The sequence below is a fragment of the Elaeis guineensis genome, chromosome 1 (genome assembly GCF_000442705.2).
Source record: "Elaeis guineensis isolate ETL-2024a chromosome 1, EG11, whole genome shotgun sequence".
Classification (NCBI taxonomy): domain Eukaryota; kingdom Viridiplantae; phylum Streptophyta; class Magnoliopsida; order Arecales; family Arecaceae; genus Elaeis; species Elaeis guineensis.
The window spans coordinates 156,787,825-156,804,361 of NC_025993.2; the positions used below are offsets into that span (position 1 = coordinate 156,787,825).

The 16,537-nt window shown below is 37.9% G+C and overlaps 2 protein-coding genes across 2 annotated transcripts in view; one reads left to right on the top strand and one right to left on the bottom strand.

Annotated features, from left to right (window-relative positions):
• Nucleotides 1-6,508: 6,508 nt before the first annotated feature.
• LOC105037135 (uncharacterized) lies at nt 6,509-7,769 on the top strand. The gene has a single exon (XM_010912834.4). The coding sequence runs from the start codon at nt 6,579-6,581 to the stop codon at nt 7,566-7,568; it is 990 nt and encodes a 329-aa protein (XP_010911136.1). The 5' UTR covers nt 6,509-6,578; the 3' UTR covers nt 7,569-7,769.
• Nucleotides 7,770-9,741: 1,972 nt separating this feature from the next.
• Nucleotides 9,742-16,537, bottom strand: part of LOC105036647 (glutamyl-tRNA reductase-binding protein, chloroplastic) — an 8,554-nt gene continuing 1,758 nt past the window's right edge. The window contains 3 exon segments of the mRNA XM_073245185.1: nt 9,742-9,963; nt 10,194-10,414; nt 12,411-12,560. Coding sequence (XP_073101286.1) covers nt 9,897-9,963; nt 10,194-10,414; nt 12,411-12,560 — 438 coding nt within the window. The 3' untranslated portion in view covers nt 9,742-9,896.

Consider the following 16,537-nt stretch of genomic DNA (forward strand, 5'->3'; position numbering starts at 1 on the left):
TTTTTGAGCAAAATGTTTTGGAACAAGTCACCTTGCCTCTCGAGTCATTCTCTTCTCCTCCTGCAGTAACAAACGGCCAACAGAAGGCCACGACTCTCAGGTCAATCAGGGCAAGAGACACAGATTTCCTCCAAAAACATAGAGCTCATAGTGATGATCCCCATGTCCATGGCCATGGCAAATCCACCCAAGTCTTCTGGCACTCTCAAATTCTTATGGGAAGCCCTCCACATCCCCACCAACAATTTGAAGCTTATCCTCCCAATCCTCCTTCTCTCCGTCCTCACCTCCTCCCCACTTTTCTGCAGCTATATCTCCATCTTCACTCCCCACTTTATGGACTTAGCTCTCATACCAATCTCCCTTCGCACCGCCAACGCCGTGAACCTCGAATATTTAAATCTCATTGCCATCATCCAAAATGAGATATCTTCGTCTAGTCTACCTCAGACATGCCGGACATCCCATCAGATATAATTATCCATCGACTAAATATCGACGCCAAGCACAAACCGGTGAGACAAAAAAAAAGAAGTTTCACTTTCGAACAACAGAAGATCATCGATGAGGAGGTCGATAGATTGCTAGCAGCTGACTTCATCCACGAGGTGATCTATCCAAATTGGCTCGTAAATATTGTGATAGTCAAGAAAGCTAATGGCAAGTGGTGGATATGCATCGACTACACTGATCTGAATAAAGTTTGTCTGAAGGACAGCTTTCCACTATCTTTGATTGATCAACTGATCGACACTACGTCAGACCATCAGCTACTTAGTTTTATAGATACCTTCTCCAGCTACAACCAGATCCGGATGGCATCGAAGGATAAGGAGAAGATGGTGTTCATCACCAACAGAGGCTTGTACTGCTACAAAGTCATACCTTTTGATCTCAAAAATATTGAGACTACATATCAGAGTCTAGTCAATAAAGTCTTCAAGAACTAGATCAATCACAATATAGATGTCTACGTCGATGATATGCTCATGAAGAACAAGAAAGCTGCTCTCCATATTGACGATCTGATAGAAGCTTTCGACATCTTGAATAGACATCGAATGAAATTGAATCCAACTAAATGTACCTTCGACATCACGTCGAAAATTTTTTTTGATTTCATAATGACGAAACGAGGCATCGAGATCAATTTCGAGAAAATCAAGATGGTTCTCGACATGAAGCCTCTGACCTCTCGATGGGATATTCAAAAGTTGGCGGGATGCGTTGTATCTTTGAGCCAGTTTATCTCCAAGTCTGCAGAGCGGTGCCTCTCCTTCTTCAAAATCTTTAGATAGATGAACTTCACTTGGATGGAAGAATGTCAGAAGATTTTCGATGACCTAAGACGGTACTTAAGTTCTTCACTTCTGGTGAAGCCAAATATTAGTGATGAATTACTCATGTATTTGGCTGTGACTCTTGAAGCCGCAAGCTAGGTACTAATTCGAGAAGAAAATAAGACACAAAAACTGATCTACTACATAAGTCAGATGCTGCGTGGGATAGAAGTTAGATATCCTCGAATCGACAAGATGGTTTTCATGATTATCACGATGACTCGATGACTGCGATCTTATTTTCAAGCCTACTTAGTGAAGATCTTGATCGATCTCTCCCTGAGGACTCTACTTCAATGATCAGATACTTCGGAGGGAATGGCCAAATGGGCGATCGAACTCAATGAGTTCAATCTCTCTTATGTCTCATGATTCTCGATGAAGGCTCAGATACTCATCGATTTTATTGTCGAGTGCACTCTGACCAACGATAGCCAAGTCGAGGATCGCCCCCAAGAAGAAGCTTCGGAGCCTGCATGGATTCTATATGTGGATGGAGCCTCAAACGCCCAAAGCTATGGCATGGATCTCATTTTGACCAACATCGATGGTGTGGTGATTGAGTACGTCCTTCGATTTGACTTCAAAGATTCTAACAACCTAATTGAATACGAAGCTTTAATAGCCAGACTGAAGATCACCAAAGATCTTGATGTAAAATGTCTGAGGGTGTTCACCGACTGTAGCTGGTCGCAAATAATCTCGAGGAGAATATGAGACCCAAGGTCCAATTCTCTTCTCATATTCTCTCCAGGTATCTATAGAAACTCAGATCTCTGTAAATAAATTTTGATTACTTTGAGGTCTACCACATCTCCTATTCAGAGAATGCTCGAGTTGATTTTCTATCCCGACTTGCCACATTTGGCTATAATGAGTTGGAGAGGATCTTCATTGAGCATCTCGAAAATTCAAGTAACGACTCCGAAGAGGAAGTTCATTAGGTTCAGGTCGGTCATAAGTCAAGATGGATCGATCCATTCGTCGAGTTTCTGATCAACAAAATCTTACTGGCTAATCCTATGGAGACGCACCAAATGAGAAGACTGACGGTCTGGTATGTGATCATCGACGATCAATTTTTTTGTAGGTCGGCATATTTTCTCTTGCTCAAGTGCCTCTGACCCTCCGAAGCCGACTACGCTCTTCGAGAGGTGCACGAGGGTATTTGCGGCAACTACTTGGGAGACAAGTCACTATCCTATAAAATACTATGATGAGGATATTATTGGCTGACCATACAGAAGGATGCTATCGATCTAGTATAGAAGTGCAATCAATGTCAGAGATTTGCCAATATCCAAAGACTTCCATCAAGTCAACTTATAACCATTTCAAGACAATGGCTATTTGATTAGTAGGGAGTCGATATATTCGGTCCTTTCTACCTAACAGTGGACAAAGAAGGTTCATCATTATGGCCATCGACTACTTCACTAAGTGGGTGGAGGCCGAACTGCTATGAATTTAACGAGACGACCATGCTTCGCCTCAACCACCATGCTTCGAACTTGATGAGATGCTCCACAGAATGACGACCCACACTCTGAAACAACAAGTCCGCTGCGTGCGGCTTCCGAGGGTGGTCGTCAAGAAAAGCAATTCAAATCTGCACATTGGTTAACTCCTTTCGCCCGATAAAGACTAAATAATCAGACTCAGAAGTTGGAGAACAAGTGTTGGGAAGATCCTTGTCACTTAACCGACCTCATCCTACAGACCTTAATCAGAGACCTACCTCAATAAAAGTCGATGCAATCGGGAGAGTACCGACGTGAAACTATCAATCTGGAGCCAGATCGTGGAGATCATCAAAAGTCGATCTTGGCACAAAGCTGAGGTCATCAGAGGACCGACCTCATCAGAAGATCGTGATTTTCAGAAAGTCGATCTCATCAAGAGGCTGACCTCATCTGAAAGCTGAGATCGATAGAAGTCCAACCTCAACATCACCTAGATGTGACGATATTATCCAAGTTAAAGATTACATCAACCAACGATCGATCTGTTTCTCTAGTGGCATCAGCGAAAAACTAACGTACTTGTCTGTCATGATAGTCCTGATCCAGAGATCGAATTCTTTAGCTGCCTACGGTACCTGATACTTCAGATCGATCATCTTCCAACCTGACTCTCCAACCCTACTTGTCGAGCCCGAGACTACTGACATGCAGGGTACTCACCTCGGACTGCTTTCAATTTCTTTCATCTTACTCCGGCTAATGGCTGACCTAGATATTGACATCAGCCAAACGGTCGGCGGTCAAGTGTGGCCATTATGCAGTCCCATCAGATCACATCAAGTTGCATCATTCTGAAGTCATACCCTAAGTGGTCTGCCCCACGTCATGATAGGACACCACAAATTGATATTTAAAGTATATGGAAATTTGGTGAATCCAGCAGACATCATGGAAAATGATGTAGTCATTAGCAAGCTCTGATACCAGGAGAAAATGATGTCCAAATGAGAAATTATTAGGTAGACTTATTCTACCATATAGGGTATAGATAAAGTCAATAAAAACTCTACACATCAACTGGTTTCTCATGGCCAACCATAATTTAGGAGGAACCATTAATGGCTAAAAATTTTTACTAGTTGTGACTTGTGAGGTGGATTGAACCATGTTTTGAATTAAAAAAAGAGGTCAAGTCCACCGTATCTAATTTAATCTAATCAAATATATATATATATATATTAAAATAAAGCTTCCGTATTGGAGCGTCTCTATTTGGTAGATGGATAAGAGGTTTTGTGCCACGTGGAGTTTTCAGAAGAAGAGAGGGAGCCGTGTGGAACAACAACACTTTTTTTTTCTTTCGCTCCCATAAATTTTGAAGCCAGCATTTCAAAGCCAGAGAGGGGAAGGAGGAAACGAAAGATGTTGGGATGGCTCTCAAATGATTTTGCTCGACTGGTGGATACGAGCCCTTGAGATGAAGAATCTGACTTTCATCATGGAATCTGATGTGGGGTGGTCTCCCATTTGGAAGAAAGAGGGACTCGAGAAGGACTCTCAAAAAAGAAAATTCGATGATGGGAGCCGGTGCCTTCCCCATGTGGCCACCTGCAGTGGAGGAAAACAACAGAGGTTGGGAGAAAAGAAATGCGCCCTAATCAGTCGTACACGTACTGGAGCTTCTCTCCCTCCCCCAGCGTCTGGCTCGATTTTCTCGACCGCCGCGATCTCCCAATGCCTTCGTGGCCTCCACTCCCTCTCTTCCTAGCATCTCCAGTCCCATAGCCATGATGGAGTACGACCATCCCTTTCCTGGTCCATGGTCGTCGGTACTGTCCACATGCCCATCCTCGATGAAGCCATCTCCTCCACACTCGACGAGGGTTCCGACCAACCTCCATTTGAGATATGTGCACATGATTCTTTCTGCTCTGCTACGTGGAGTTCTATTGATAAAATATTCATTTCTCCAATAATCATTAATCCTCGCATTCGACGTACAACGAATTATCTAACCTACCCTCGAAGGTCTGCCAAAATCCATATCACTGGCATGCATGAAGCCCATTTGATATCGGTGAGAGGTAGCTAAGATTAGGAGAGGTGACCATATCCACGTCAAAGAGAGAAAGGGGTTGAAGTTCTCGAGAATTGGCATGCCTCTTCAATGGTGGTCGGATTAAAAATAAAAGGTAGCTAAGACTTGGGAGGGGGTGACCATCTACATTGAAGAGAGAAAGGGGTTGAAGTTCTCGAGAATTTGCATAGAATAATTGTTTTGAAAAAAAAATAAAAGCACACGGCTCCTAACCAAGAAAATTGGTGAGGCATATGACAATGATGGTCTTATCGAGGCCGAACTGGCTCAAGATCCAGATCATGAATATGCGAGCGGACACCAATATGCTCAATTCGAATGAAGTTCCAGTTCTCCAAGGGTCTCTTGAGCTCAATCGTGATAGTAAAAAAAGAGAAAAAAGAGCAAACTTTGGAAAAAAAAAGCAAACTAGAGAAGAATGAATGTTCATACTAGAAGAAGATGAGGGTTTTAAGAGGATCTAGGCGGCAAGAGGTCCATGAAGAACCCGAATTTGAAAAAAAAAAATGGTTTATAATCCATACTATATGTAAAATATATTTTTTATTATTTTAATTATTTTTGAAATATATATAGACTAGATATTAATAAATTAATAAAATAAAATATTTTTTTAAAAAATTACGTTTCGTGCATAACACGGGGCCCATCATAGAATTTTTTTTTTTGGATCCACCATATTTTGATTTAAATCTGGAGTCCATCATGATAGTGGGGCAAAAATAAGCCTTGCTTATCTATTTGGGATTTTTTTTCTATGCGTCACTATTATGGTAGACCTCATCTTTTCATCTTTTTACACTCACGGCCAGTAAAGATTTTATCCAAAATATGATGGATCCTATTTTTTTATTAAAAATATATATTTAATAAAAATTTTCAAGTTATTATTGGTTATCTATTCAAATGCGATTCCTTACTTTCGTTATCTGTAGGGCTGCAAAATATGATCCATCCACCAGCTTGATCCATGTTTGACCCATCATAAACAAGTTTGGATTTAGACTAAACAGATCTGGATTATAAACATGTCAACCCATTTAACCTATTTAATATTTGGATCGGATTTGAATTTTAGGTATCCGATTCATTTAAACCATTTAACTTGTTTAATATTTAGATTGGATTGAGTTAGATAATACATTTAACCTATTTAATCTGTTTAAGACCTATTTAACCTATTTCTGATCCATTTAATCCAATCCGTTTAACCTGTTTAATCCATTTAAGACTTATTTAATCTATTTAAAATCTATTTAATCTATTTTTGATCTATTTAACCCGATCTGTTTAATCCATTTAATCTGTTTAACCTATTTAATCTGTTTAACTTAATTTGATCTATTTAATAAATGGGTTAAACGTATCAAATCGGATTATTTGTTTAATAAATAGGTTGAATTCAAATTTAAATTTTTGATCTATTTAATAAATAAATTAAATTTAAATTAATAATTTTTTAATCCAATCTATATCCGAGCCCGGTTCAATTGCCGCCCTGGTTATCTGCCACCGCGTCAACTATTGAGGACAAGTCAGCGGGATTTTTCTTCCCAGCATAGCTTCCGGGCAACAGCAAGTCGATGATGACCGTAAAAATAACCTCCCCGCAAGTCTTTGGCCAACCCACAAACAAGGGCAGAGCTTTCTCCCAAGAGCAAATAACTCGTGACACAGATGGGCTACACCCCCATAGCCATGGCCAACCCTCCCAAGCCTATCAGCACCTGCAAAATCGTACGGGAGGCCCTCACCCTACCCACCAGAAACGTGAGGCTTATCCTTCCCATCCTCCTCATCTCCATCCTCTCCTCCTTCCTCCTCTTCTTGGGCAACTACCTCGCCATCCAACCTCTCCACGCTGATTTGGTTTCCAAGTTGGCCTTCTTGCGCATTTACAAGCAACGGAGCCCGGAGTTCTCAAACCTCCTTGCCGCCATCCAAAAGGACTTCAAAGAGCTGGCTGCCGACGAATTCATCTTCCTCATAGTCGCCTTTTTCATCCAATCCCTGCTGCAGATCACAACGATTCATGCGCTCACCACAACGTACTCCGGGGAGCCCTTAACACTTGAAGAGTTGCTCTCAAAGGTTAAACGGGGACTGAAGGGGCCTATGATCACCCAAGTCTATGCTGCCTTGTTAAGCCTGGGCTATCTCCTTATAGTTCTAACCTTGGCGTTTGCTCCATTGTTCATGTTGAATGTTTCTATTGCATTTGTCATCTTGGATCTTTTCCTACTTCTCTTGGCACTGCTATTTCGTATATATTTAGCAACGGTATTGCTATTAAGCGCAGTGGTCTCGGTAGCGGCGGAAGGTTGCTATGGAGTGGATGCAATCGGGCGTGCCATGAAGCTCATCAAAGGGAAGAAGAAGCAAGCGATTTTGATCAGTCTTCTCTATTATCTACTTGTAGGTGCGACTTATGCAGTTCGGAGAATGGTTGTAGCCTCCTCTCCTCTCTCTACAGCAACTCTAGTGGTGGCAAGATTTGTTAATGTCGCCTTGTTCACGGCCTTGACGTTGTTTGCCTTGTCGGCGTTCGTGGTGTTCTACTATGAGTGCAAGGAGAGCCATGGAGAAGAGACGATTGCACTTGCCGGAGACTTTAAGTACAGTAGTTTGTCTACTACTGATGCTCATGTTGCTAAAGAACTTCCATGACTGGCTAGCTGGACTAGGTCGTGGTTGAAACTACTTTGGCGTGTGTTATCCCCCTAATCTTCTCCTAGTTTCAGACGTTGCCAGTTGTATGAGTTATGGTGCTTGCTCTTCCACCTTCCTCTGTGAGTGGAAGACACCATAAACTACGTAATGGTGAACATGTTTTTATGAAGAAAATAATGGGGAACATGTTAGATATAAGAGTGTGCTGATTTACAGAATGATTGTGATACGCATGGGATTTGCATCCAAACTAATCAATTTCTAAAGTGCAGAAACTTTATCTCTTTTGATATTTTTTTACAAAAATAAAAAAATAAAAGAAATCATGATGAGTACGATCATTCCAAGAAAATCAAGCGGGAAGTATCCTTTTACACAGAACTAGCAAAATTGAAGAAACAGAAGAAAAAAAAAAAAGGTTCTGCGAATATTATATTTATCATTTCATTAGTATTATTTACAAACTATTCCATCAGCATATTCATTTCTATCCCTTTTTTTAAACCATTTGGTGCGGTTAGATATGTCATAGAATTAAATTTAGCAGGCATGATCAATCAGATTGTTTATTTTTGTTCCGTTTTTTTTTCCCCCACATACGACCTTCTGTAGTCGTCGATTATAGACAAATATTTCTCTTTACCCTAAAAATATTGACTTTTTATTGACCGTTTACTTATATTAAAATTTATCTAAGTAGTTGTTCCTTCCGTGGGAAGCTTCCAGGAACTTTCGCGATGGAAAATATAGCATCTGGTTCCCCATCATTTCCCTTCAGTGCCAGATTGGACCACATTATCGGCTGAGAAAAGGTATTTGATTCGTAATTGAAATCGAGATGATCCGATACCTCGAAGCATTTGATCAGCGGTTAAAATCAAAATCCAAATTAAAATTAAAATTAAAATTTATTTTTTTAAAAAAAATAAAAATTAAATTTTAAATAGATTGGATCAATTTTTTTCCATCTCAAAATCAAAATAGAACTCCTCTCAATCAACAATCAGAATAAAAAACATTCATTTCTATTTCAATTCCCTTTTATATCCGGATTTCTTGATTGAATGATTGAAGGGGCTTTGGAGTTGACCCAAGATTCTTAGCGATCGATGGCCACCATCAATTTATTGCTATCAACAGCAACGTACCGTGTGCGGCATGTAAGGCTGATGGCCATCTATCTTTTGATTGCAATGTTGAAAAATCATTGACCAACGAGAGCTAGGCATTAGAAATGTCATCACAAAAGCTAACAACAAAAGGGAGAAGGATGCCAGATTTTTTATCTTCTATTGATACATTTGGTGGCGTCATTGCATCTGAACGATACACAACTGGGGGCCGGAGATTGCAAGTTGCATAATTAGGGGGAAAAGGCGCTTCTTTGGCTTGCAGATTGAACTAAGAATTTGTCTGCTTTCTATCTTGCTCCTTTTGACTGGAAGAACAGGATTATTTGTTCCGTCATTACTTGCTTTGAGAAATTTTTTCACTCTTTACCTACCACTGCACTTTTTAAAACACTTACTACCGAACGATTACTTCCAACCGTACCTTAAATAATGTAAAGCTAGTTGCAAAGACTAAGATGAAGAAAGAAAAACTGAGATTAGAGATGGAAGATGGCAAGATAATAACTGTTGCAAATAAAACATTTTCCTGTTTTTGTTTTCAAAAGCCCGGTAAGAAATCTGAACGAGAGTGAACAACATGCCTGATTTCTAAAAAACATGTACAACGAAACCTCTTCGTTTTTCTAAACTGTTTACAAAATCTTTAAAACTTTTGGTACTTGAGAATTGAGATTTATTGCTTTCAGAAACAACCACAATTTCCATGTAGTATTTTACAAACTTGTTGAGAAACCAAAACACACAAACAACAATAATACCAAACAGGACGCAAGCCATTGCCCGTCAAGAGCTTCCCATTTCACGCATATGGATGATCACGAACAGGTATCACCTCTTGACATCATATACAAGCATATGGAAGAGTTTGACATGACCAAGGCAAATAACATACAGAGGATAGCACGAATATTTATTAAGCAGGACAACCAAATGCATTAATGCATACAACGTAGCCTTGTAACAACAGACAAATATATATATATATATATATATATATATATATATATATATATATATATATATATATATATATATATATATATATATATATTCTCTTGGAGCTTGCTGAACCAGAGAATTTTCCTACTAAGAAACTATAATTGGTTTGGATAATATTCTCAAATAAGGGATTCCAATAGACAATGTAGGTATGCAAGAGCGGAAATTGTTTACAAGAAAATTGTGGGCAACCTTAGTCATTTTGATATTTTTCAAATATCTGTGAGTGAGGCATCCTTTTCGAGGTTTGTCGATTACTTCTGATCAAAGAAAAAGAAGTAAAACAATGTTGGCATAAGATTGCAGGCAAAAAAATTTGAAGATAATAGAAATTCGGTTTCTTCCACCAAATGACGCAATATAATATTATTATGCTACTGACGAAACTACAACAGTAAAAAGATCATAAATAATTGTGCATATCCATAAAAGCAACGATAAAGCTCTTAAACAGAATGAAGAAGCCGCAACAAGAATCCACATTTCCTACCTTATCTTCTTCATGCACGTCAGTTTCTCAAAATCTGGAACAACATAATTCTTCTCAACCTCCCACGCAAGATGAGACATGAAATTAAATGATGATTTCACACCCTTTTCATCTTCTACTTCTCTTGGAAAAGGGATTCGAGCTGCAAATACTCCTTCCCCAGAACAAATATACAAGTCAAAACCTAGCCTATCAACCCAAATCATCTTTGCATCTGTTACCTGCCATCATGAGGAACTCACAGATATTAATTCAAGCAAGTTTGAGATACAGGTTATTGATTGAGACTGTGGAAAGATCGATAATTGACTCATCATACAATCCTAAAAGGCTAACAGTGGTCAGATTAAGAAAACACAAGCATTAGAATTACCAAACAGTACAAATAATTCTAATATCTAACAGAATACAAAGTTTATACATGGAACCTAATGAAAGACTTGGAAGATGTGAATGTTTAGGGCATCCACTATGTACCGAAATTAAAATACTGTTTTCCTTTTCTCACCAAACAATAGGATGATTTATTAAACATAAGAAGAAGATATAGCTGATCAAAGCTAGCCTCTCAGGGGAGCATAATTCGCTTTTTTAGTGCCTGAGGCAACAGAATTCACACTATTTGCCTGCTGTAGTACAAAACAGAAGAGAACAAAGGAGAGGCAATGATCCCACTAGCTTAATATGTCAGATAACAGAGTTCATAAGAATATAGTCTATTCAGCAGTGAACCTAAAGTAATGCATTTCAACAATCAAGTGAGCATCATATCTTCATGATAAACCACCTAATGAGGAAATACATAAAATGATGCCACATGGACGGTTACAGGTTCATGTGTTTTGCTTTTATGCATGTCTTCTTCTAGTGGTGAAGTCACATTTTGGATTTATTCTATTTAAACAATTTCTCTGCAGATGATGGGGAAATGATGTGTAAGTGTACACAAAACAAGAGGAACCAGTGTATACATATCAATCTTGACAAAAAAGAAGGTCTAGTTAGTTTACTGAAGTGGACAGAACAATGACCCATGGAAGAGCATGGTGCTAGATCTCTGTTTTTGCTTTTATCTGTTATGTGATACCAGTCAACCATATAAGCATAAACAATTGATAGGGAACCAATGTAACTTTTTGAGGATATATAAAATAATTAATAGTGGTTTTATTTACTATATTGAGAAGCCCTAAATCTGTCTAGATCTAAAACTTATCCTGTATTTGGTTGGGGTCATAAGAGGGTGGATGGATGAAATTGGAAGGATGGATAGCCTTCATCCACCATTTGGCTCAAAAAATTACAGGAAGGATGGATGAAAAAGGAGAGATTGTCCATCCATCCTGGCCCACCATTTTGGATCCTCCCAAATTGGGAAGATGAAGAAAAGATGGATGGAGAATTGAAGGATGAACTTTTGCATTGATAAAATTATCGATCATTAATTTTTTTTGACAAAAATATAATACTTCTTCACTTTTTTATTCATATTATTTATATATATTTTTATATATACTATCAATCATATACTATTAAATTTTATTAGTTATTTTTTTAATTTTAGTATATAATTTTCATAATTATAATTAAATAATTAGATTTTTTCTATTTCTCTATTTATATTTACTATTTTTAATTAACTATTTATATAATATTAATTAACTATTTAAACTAAATTATAAATTAATTAATTATTTATATAATTAATTTATTAATAATTAATTTATAGAATGATGTATTAAATTAAATATTTATATAATTATAGATTATAAAGATTATAAGATTATACATTATTTACTTCTTTAGTATAAATAAGTGCTATAAATTGATAATAATAATATTTTTATTAAAGAATAGTTTAGTAAAATACTATCAAATATCATCCATCTTTTCTCTTATTCCTCCTATACCAAACAGAGAAGAGAATCATTTCCATCCATCCTTTCATATTTTACCAAACATATGAGAGGATGGATAGATTTTCTATCCATCCTTTCCTCCATCCATCCTTGCTCCTCCATCCTTCTTTCAATCCATTCATACCAAATAGAGGGTTAATGTCAAGTGAGAATGATTAAGTTGGGATAATAACTGAATTTAGAACATACCACAAAATGTTTGAATCAAATCTTTGCACTTGTGCTAGAAGGAACATAGATGTACATAAGCATATGTAAAAACTTTCAACAATCTATAGAGTTGTTAAGAGATTTGAACCTCAAATCCTGAATCCACATAAACATTGCATAATCGCTGAACATCTTCAGCATGTTGGAGATTCATCTCGTCCACAATTTTTTCAGCAAAGTTCCGGATAGGATCAGGGTCTGCATTTATATATTCTGAAGAGGTCATCCACACACCAGTCTGGAAAGAATATTTAGGAACAATGTTTAGCAACTCAAGTTTAAGTTTATACATGTTGTCAAAGTAATAATGCTTTAATTTTGCACAGACATTTTATCTCTGAAACCAGTCATGCTCGACATATCAATATTGAGCAATATAATGATTGTACTGTTGAAGTGGAACGTAAGATGGATAAGTGGCAAAACTGAAAGATGCCACACTACAAATTAGTATCTAAATGGTAGTATAGCAAATAGAGAATAAATTGATGGACAATTGAATTGATCTTTGCCTATGTAAAGGTGAATGACAGACATTTAAGAAGGGATGACTAAGTTATTGAGAAAGAGAGATGAGCAGAAAACCAAATAATGGGTTGATGGAAGTGGTGCAAAAGACTGGATACCGTAAAGGTTTCTCAAATGTGATGAAAACTAGGCCAAAGCTTGTTGGGTGCAGTTATCATGTAAACTACATAATATATGCATATACACATATTCATGTAATGCATCTCGGTTAGATTATTAGCCAAGAACCAATGGATATCTAGAGATGGAAACTCATAAGACTGCTAGAATCTTACAGTGTTGGCCAAATTCATGAAGATAGCTATCGAACCAGGAGTGATAAAACTGGAATTATTTTTTACTTTTATAAGGATATCACTTGGTATTGTTAACTTAAGAGTAAGTCAGTGCTTTGTTTTTGTGGTCGGCAAAGTTATACAGCATCTTCAAAAAGCTGTTTTAAGAAATATTTTAAAGTGTGACAACTTGATATGGAGACAGATAAAGTGGTTGCTGAATTAATATGGTTAAGATAAAAATAAATACTAATCTGAGTCCAATGCAAAACATTTCTCTGCAATTCCAATTATATTAACATTAAAAAGGTGGTACTTCATATATGATGCAGTGCATCAAGCCATGATTTTATCTCATTTGTCAAGTTATTTTTCTTTATGGTATTTGATTCAATCCAGCTTAATTATTTTAAGAAAAATTGGATAGGTTGACCCAAATCCGAATCAAATCCTTTTTCATTTATTTTTTTCCAAACCAAGAGGCCAATCTAAATTTGCAGGGACCATATGATTCTCCCTAGATTTATCTCTTACTAGAGAAAAAGAAAAGAAAAGAAAAAAGAAGAATGCCATATGATTCTCCACAGATTTATCTCTTACTAGAGAAGAGGGAAAGAAAAGAAAAAGGAGAAAGAGAGAAAAAAGAGAAGAAAAGAAAAAGAGAAAAGAGAAAAGGGGAAAGAAAAAAAAAGAGAGGAAAAGAAAAAGAAGAAAGAAAAAGGGAAAGAAAAGAAAAGAAAAAAAAGAGAGGAAAGAGAAAAACATGGTACTTTTGAACAATCAAAAAAAAAAAGAATAGAAAAAGGAAGAAAGAAGAAAAGGGTTATAAATATGGGCTCTTGGGGCTTAGGAAGGGGAGCAGAGAAAAAAAATAAAGACTTCATAGAAACCTTAAATCTCTCTCTCTCTACATATAGTTTTCCTCTACCTTCTGATCCGTAGTCGCTTCTTCCTCGCACTCGGATCGATCTCTCCCTCTCTACTTTTGCTATATTCTCATCTTTCATCCTCCCCATGCTAAACTTGTTCGTTGTGTTGCCACAAGTCTTAGTGCTCGTGGATAACCAGTAGCTGATGAACCTATTGCAGTCTTGAATCTCGCATTATCAGGAATATACAGAATATTAGTGTTCGTTGTGTTGCCTATATCAGGAATATACAGAATATTAGGAATGTACATTATCTAGAATATTTTTTACAATGGCATGTTACAGAATATTAGGAATGTCCATTGTCTAGAATATTGTCTAGAATATTTTATAATTACTATGGTATGTTTTTGAATTGGGAGGATCACGTGATTGATACCGTGATCTCTCCAATTTCCTGCTTGTTTCTCTCTTCTTCATCTCTATATATGGATGTACATATCATAGTGAAATACAATGAAGAGATCTTCTCCACTTGTTTTTTTTATGTTTCTCCTCCTTTTCCTGCATCTCTCGGGCTTTTCTTGTCTGTTTTGCACGATAGCAAATGTCACAACAATTATTTATGGAATCAAAAGAAGTATTTGAAAGAAAAGGAACAAGTTTTAAATGCTTGTAAGAGCAATGTCCTAACCGAGCATGCCAGAGATTAATCGAAACATTGACTTTATTTGTCCGTGCAGGATGTATTGCCAAGCCTTTGAAGTAGTAAAGACCATCCCGGAGTTCACCCAATCCAATCAGCTTCCTCGTGGCAAGGTCCTGTAGAGCACAAAATGTGGGAAAGAAGAGAACAGCACAATTAAGTTCTCGAGCAAGTTTGCTTACTGAAACAAGATTGCAAGTAAAATTAGGAGCATATAAAGTACGGTGCAAGATAATATCATTGGTCAAAGTAACATCACCATATGAATGTACAGGCATATTGACTCCATTAGGTAAAGTAACTGGGAGTGCATTGTCAAGAGGTTCAATATCATGAAGAAAGGACTTACAAAAGGTTAAGTGTTCGGAAGCACCACTATCAAGGATCCAAGAATGATGAAAAGAATCAAGAGAGGCCTTGCCAACAAAATTTACGGCACTTTGAGTCTTATCTTGTCCAAGAAGGAAAATAAGTTGCTGATATTGTGTAGGAGAAAGATCCGGTATTGGAGAGATTCTGTCTGTATTCAATGGTGTAGTAGCATTCACGGCAACCCCTCCTTGGTGCTGACTACCGGTCTCGGCTCCATTGCCTCTACCCTTAACTCGATCTTTGGATTGCCATCCAGGTGGGTACCCGATTAGCTCAAAGCATCTATCATGGGTATGTCCTGTCTTCTTGCAGTGGTCGCGTCGAAAATATTTTTTATTTCTTTCCTTGGAGCTGATCTCTTTATTCGCCCTTTCTATCATGGGCTTAACAGCGAGAGCCGCGGCTTCAGGTTGAGAAGTTCGAACAGCGGCGACTTCCTTCTGCTTTTCACCTCGAATCAATAAGGCATATGCCTTATTAACTGTTGGTAATGGCTCCATGGACAGCAGCTGATCTCGCAACGTGTCGTAGGAGTCCTTGAGACCAAAAAGAAACTGATGTAGTCTCTCTTCTTCTTTCTCAACTTGGATCTCTCTAGTGGCTCCACACGAACAAGTCGGCACCTTGGAATAAGCCGTAAGTTCCTCCCACAAGCCACGAAGATGGGCATAATAAGCGGCAATAGTCATATCATTGCCTTGCCTGAAACTCCAGATTTGGGTCTTTAACTCATGAATGCGAGGAGCATTGTCTTGAGAATATCTTTCCTCAAGATCGACCCAAATATCTCGAGCACTTTCAAAAAAAGAGATGCTGTCATAGATTTCTAGTACAACAGAGTTGTAGATCCATGACATCACCATTGAATTGCACGTATCCTAGAGAAAATGATCCCGCGATCCATCTATAGGTCGTGCAAGTGTCCCATCAACGAACCGAATTTTTCGTTTGGCTCGAAGAGCAGTGATAATGGCCCTTCGCCATGTAGGATAGTTCGGTCCCTTGAGTAGAGATGTCACAAGGGCATTCCCAGGATTCTCTGAAGGTGAGATGAAATAGGAAGATGTCGGATCATGCGCAGCATTTAAGATCGATGACGAACCATCCACCATAGATTCGATTGTGGTGCTCTGATCGATTTGATCGGACATGTGATGAGGACAAGATGTAGCAACTATTTGCCTCCAGCTACATGCAAGAGGATGCTTCAGCAACAACCTGCTGTTAGCGCTTAATCAAGGAAAAGACTTGGATCAATGGCGACCCTGCTCTGATACTATGTAAAAGAAAAGCCCAAGAGATGCAGGAAAAGGAGGAGAAACATAAAAAAAACAAGTGGAGAAGATCTCTTCATTGTATTTCACTATGATATGTACATCCATACATAGAGATGAAGAAGAGAGAAACAGGCAGAAAATTGGAGAGATCGCGGTATCAATCATGTGATCCTCCTAATTCAAAAACA

Bases quoted from the DNA above. Each gene is read 5' to 3' on its own strand.
- LOC105037135 (XM_010912834.4), top strand. From the start codon at position 6,579: ATGGGCTACACCCCCATAGCCATGGCCAACCCTCCCAAGCCTATCAGC.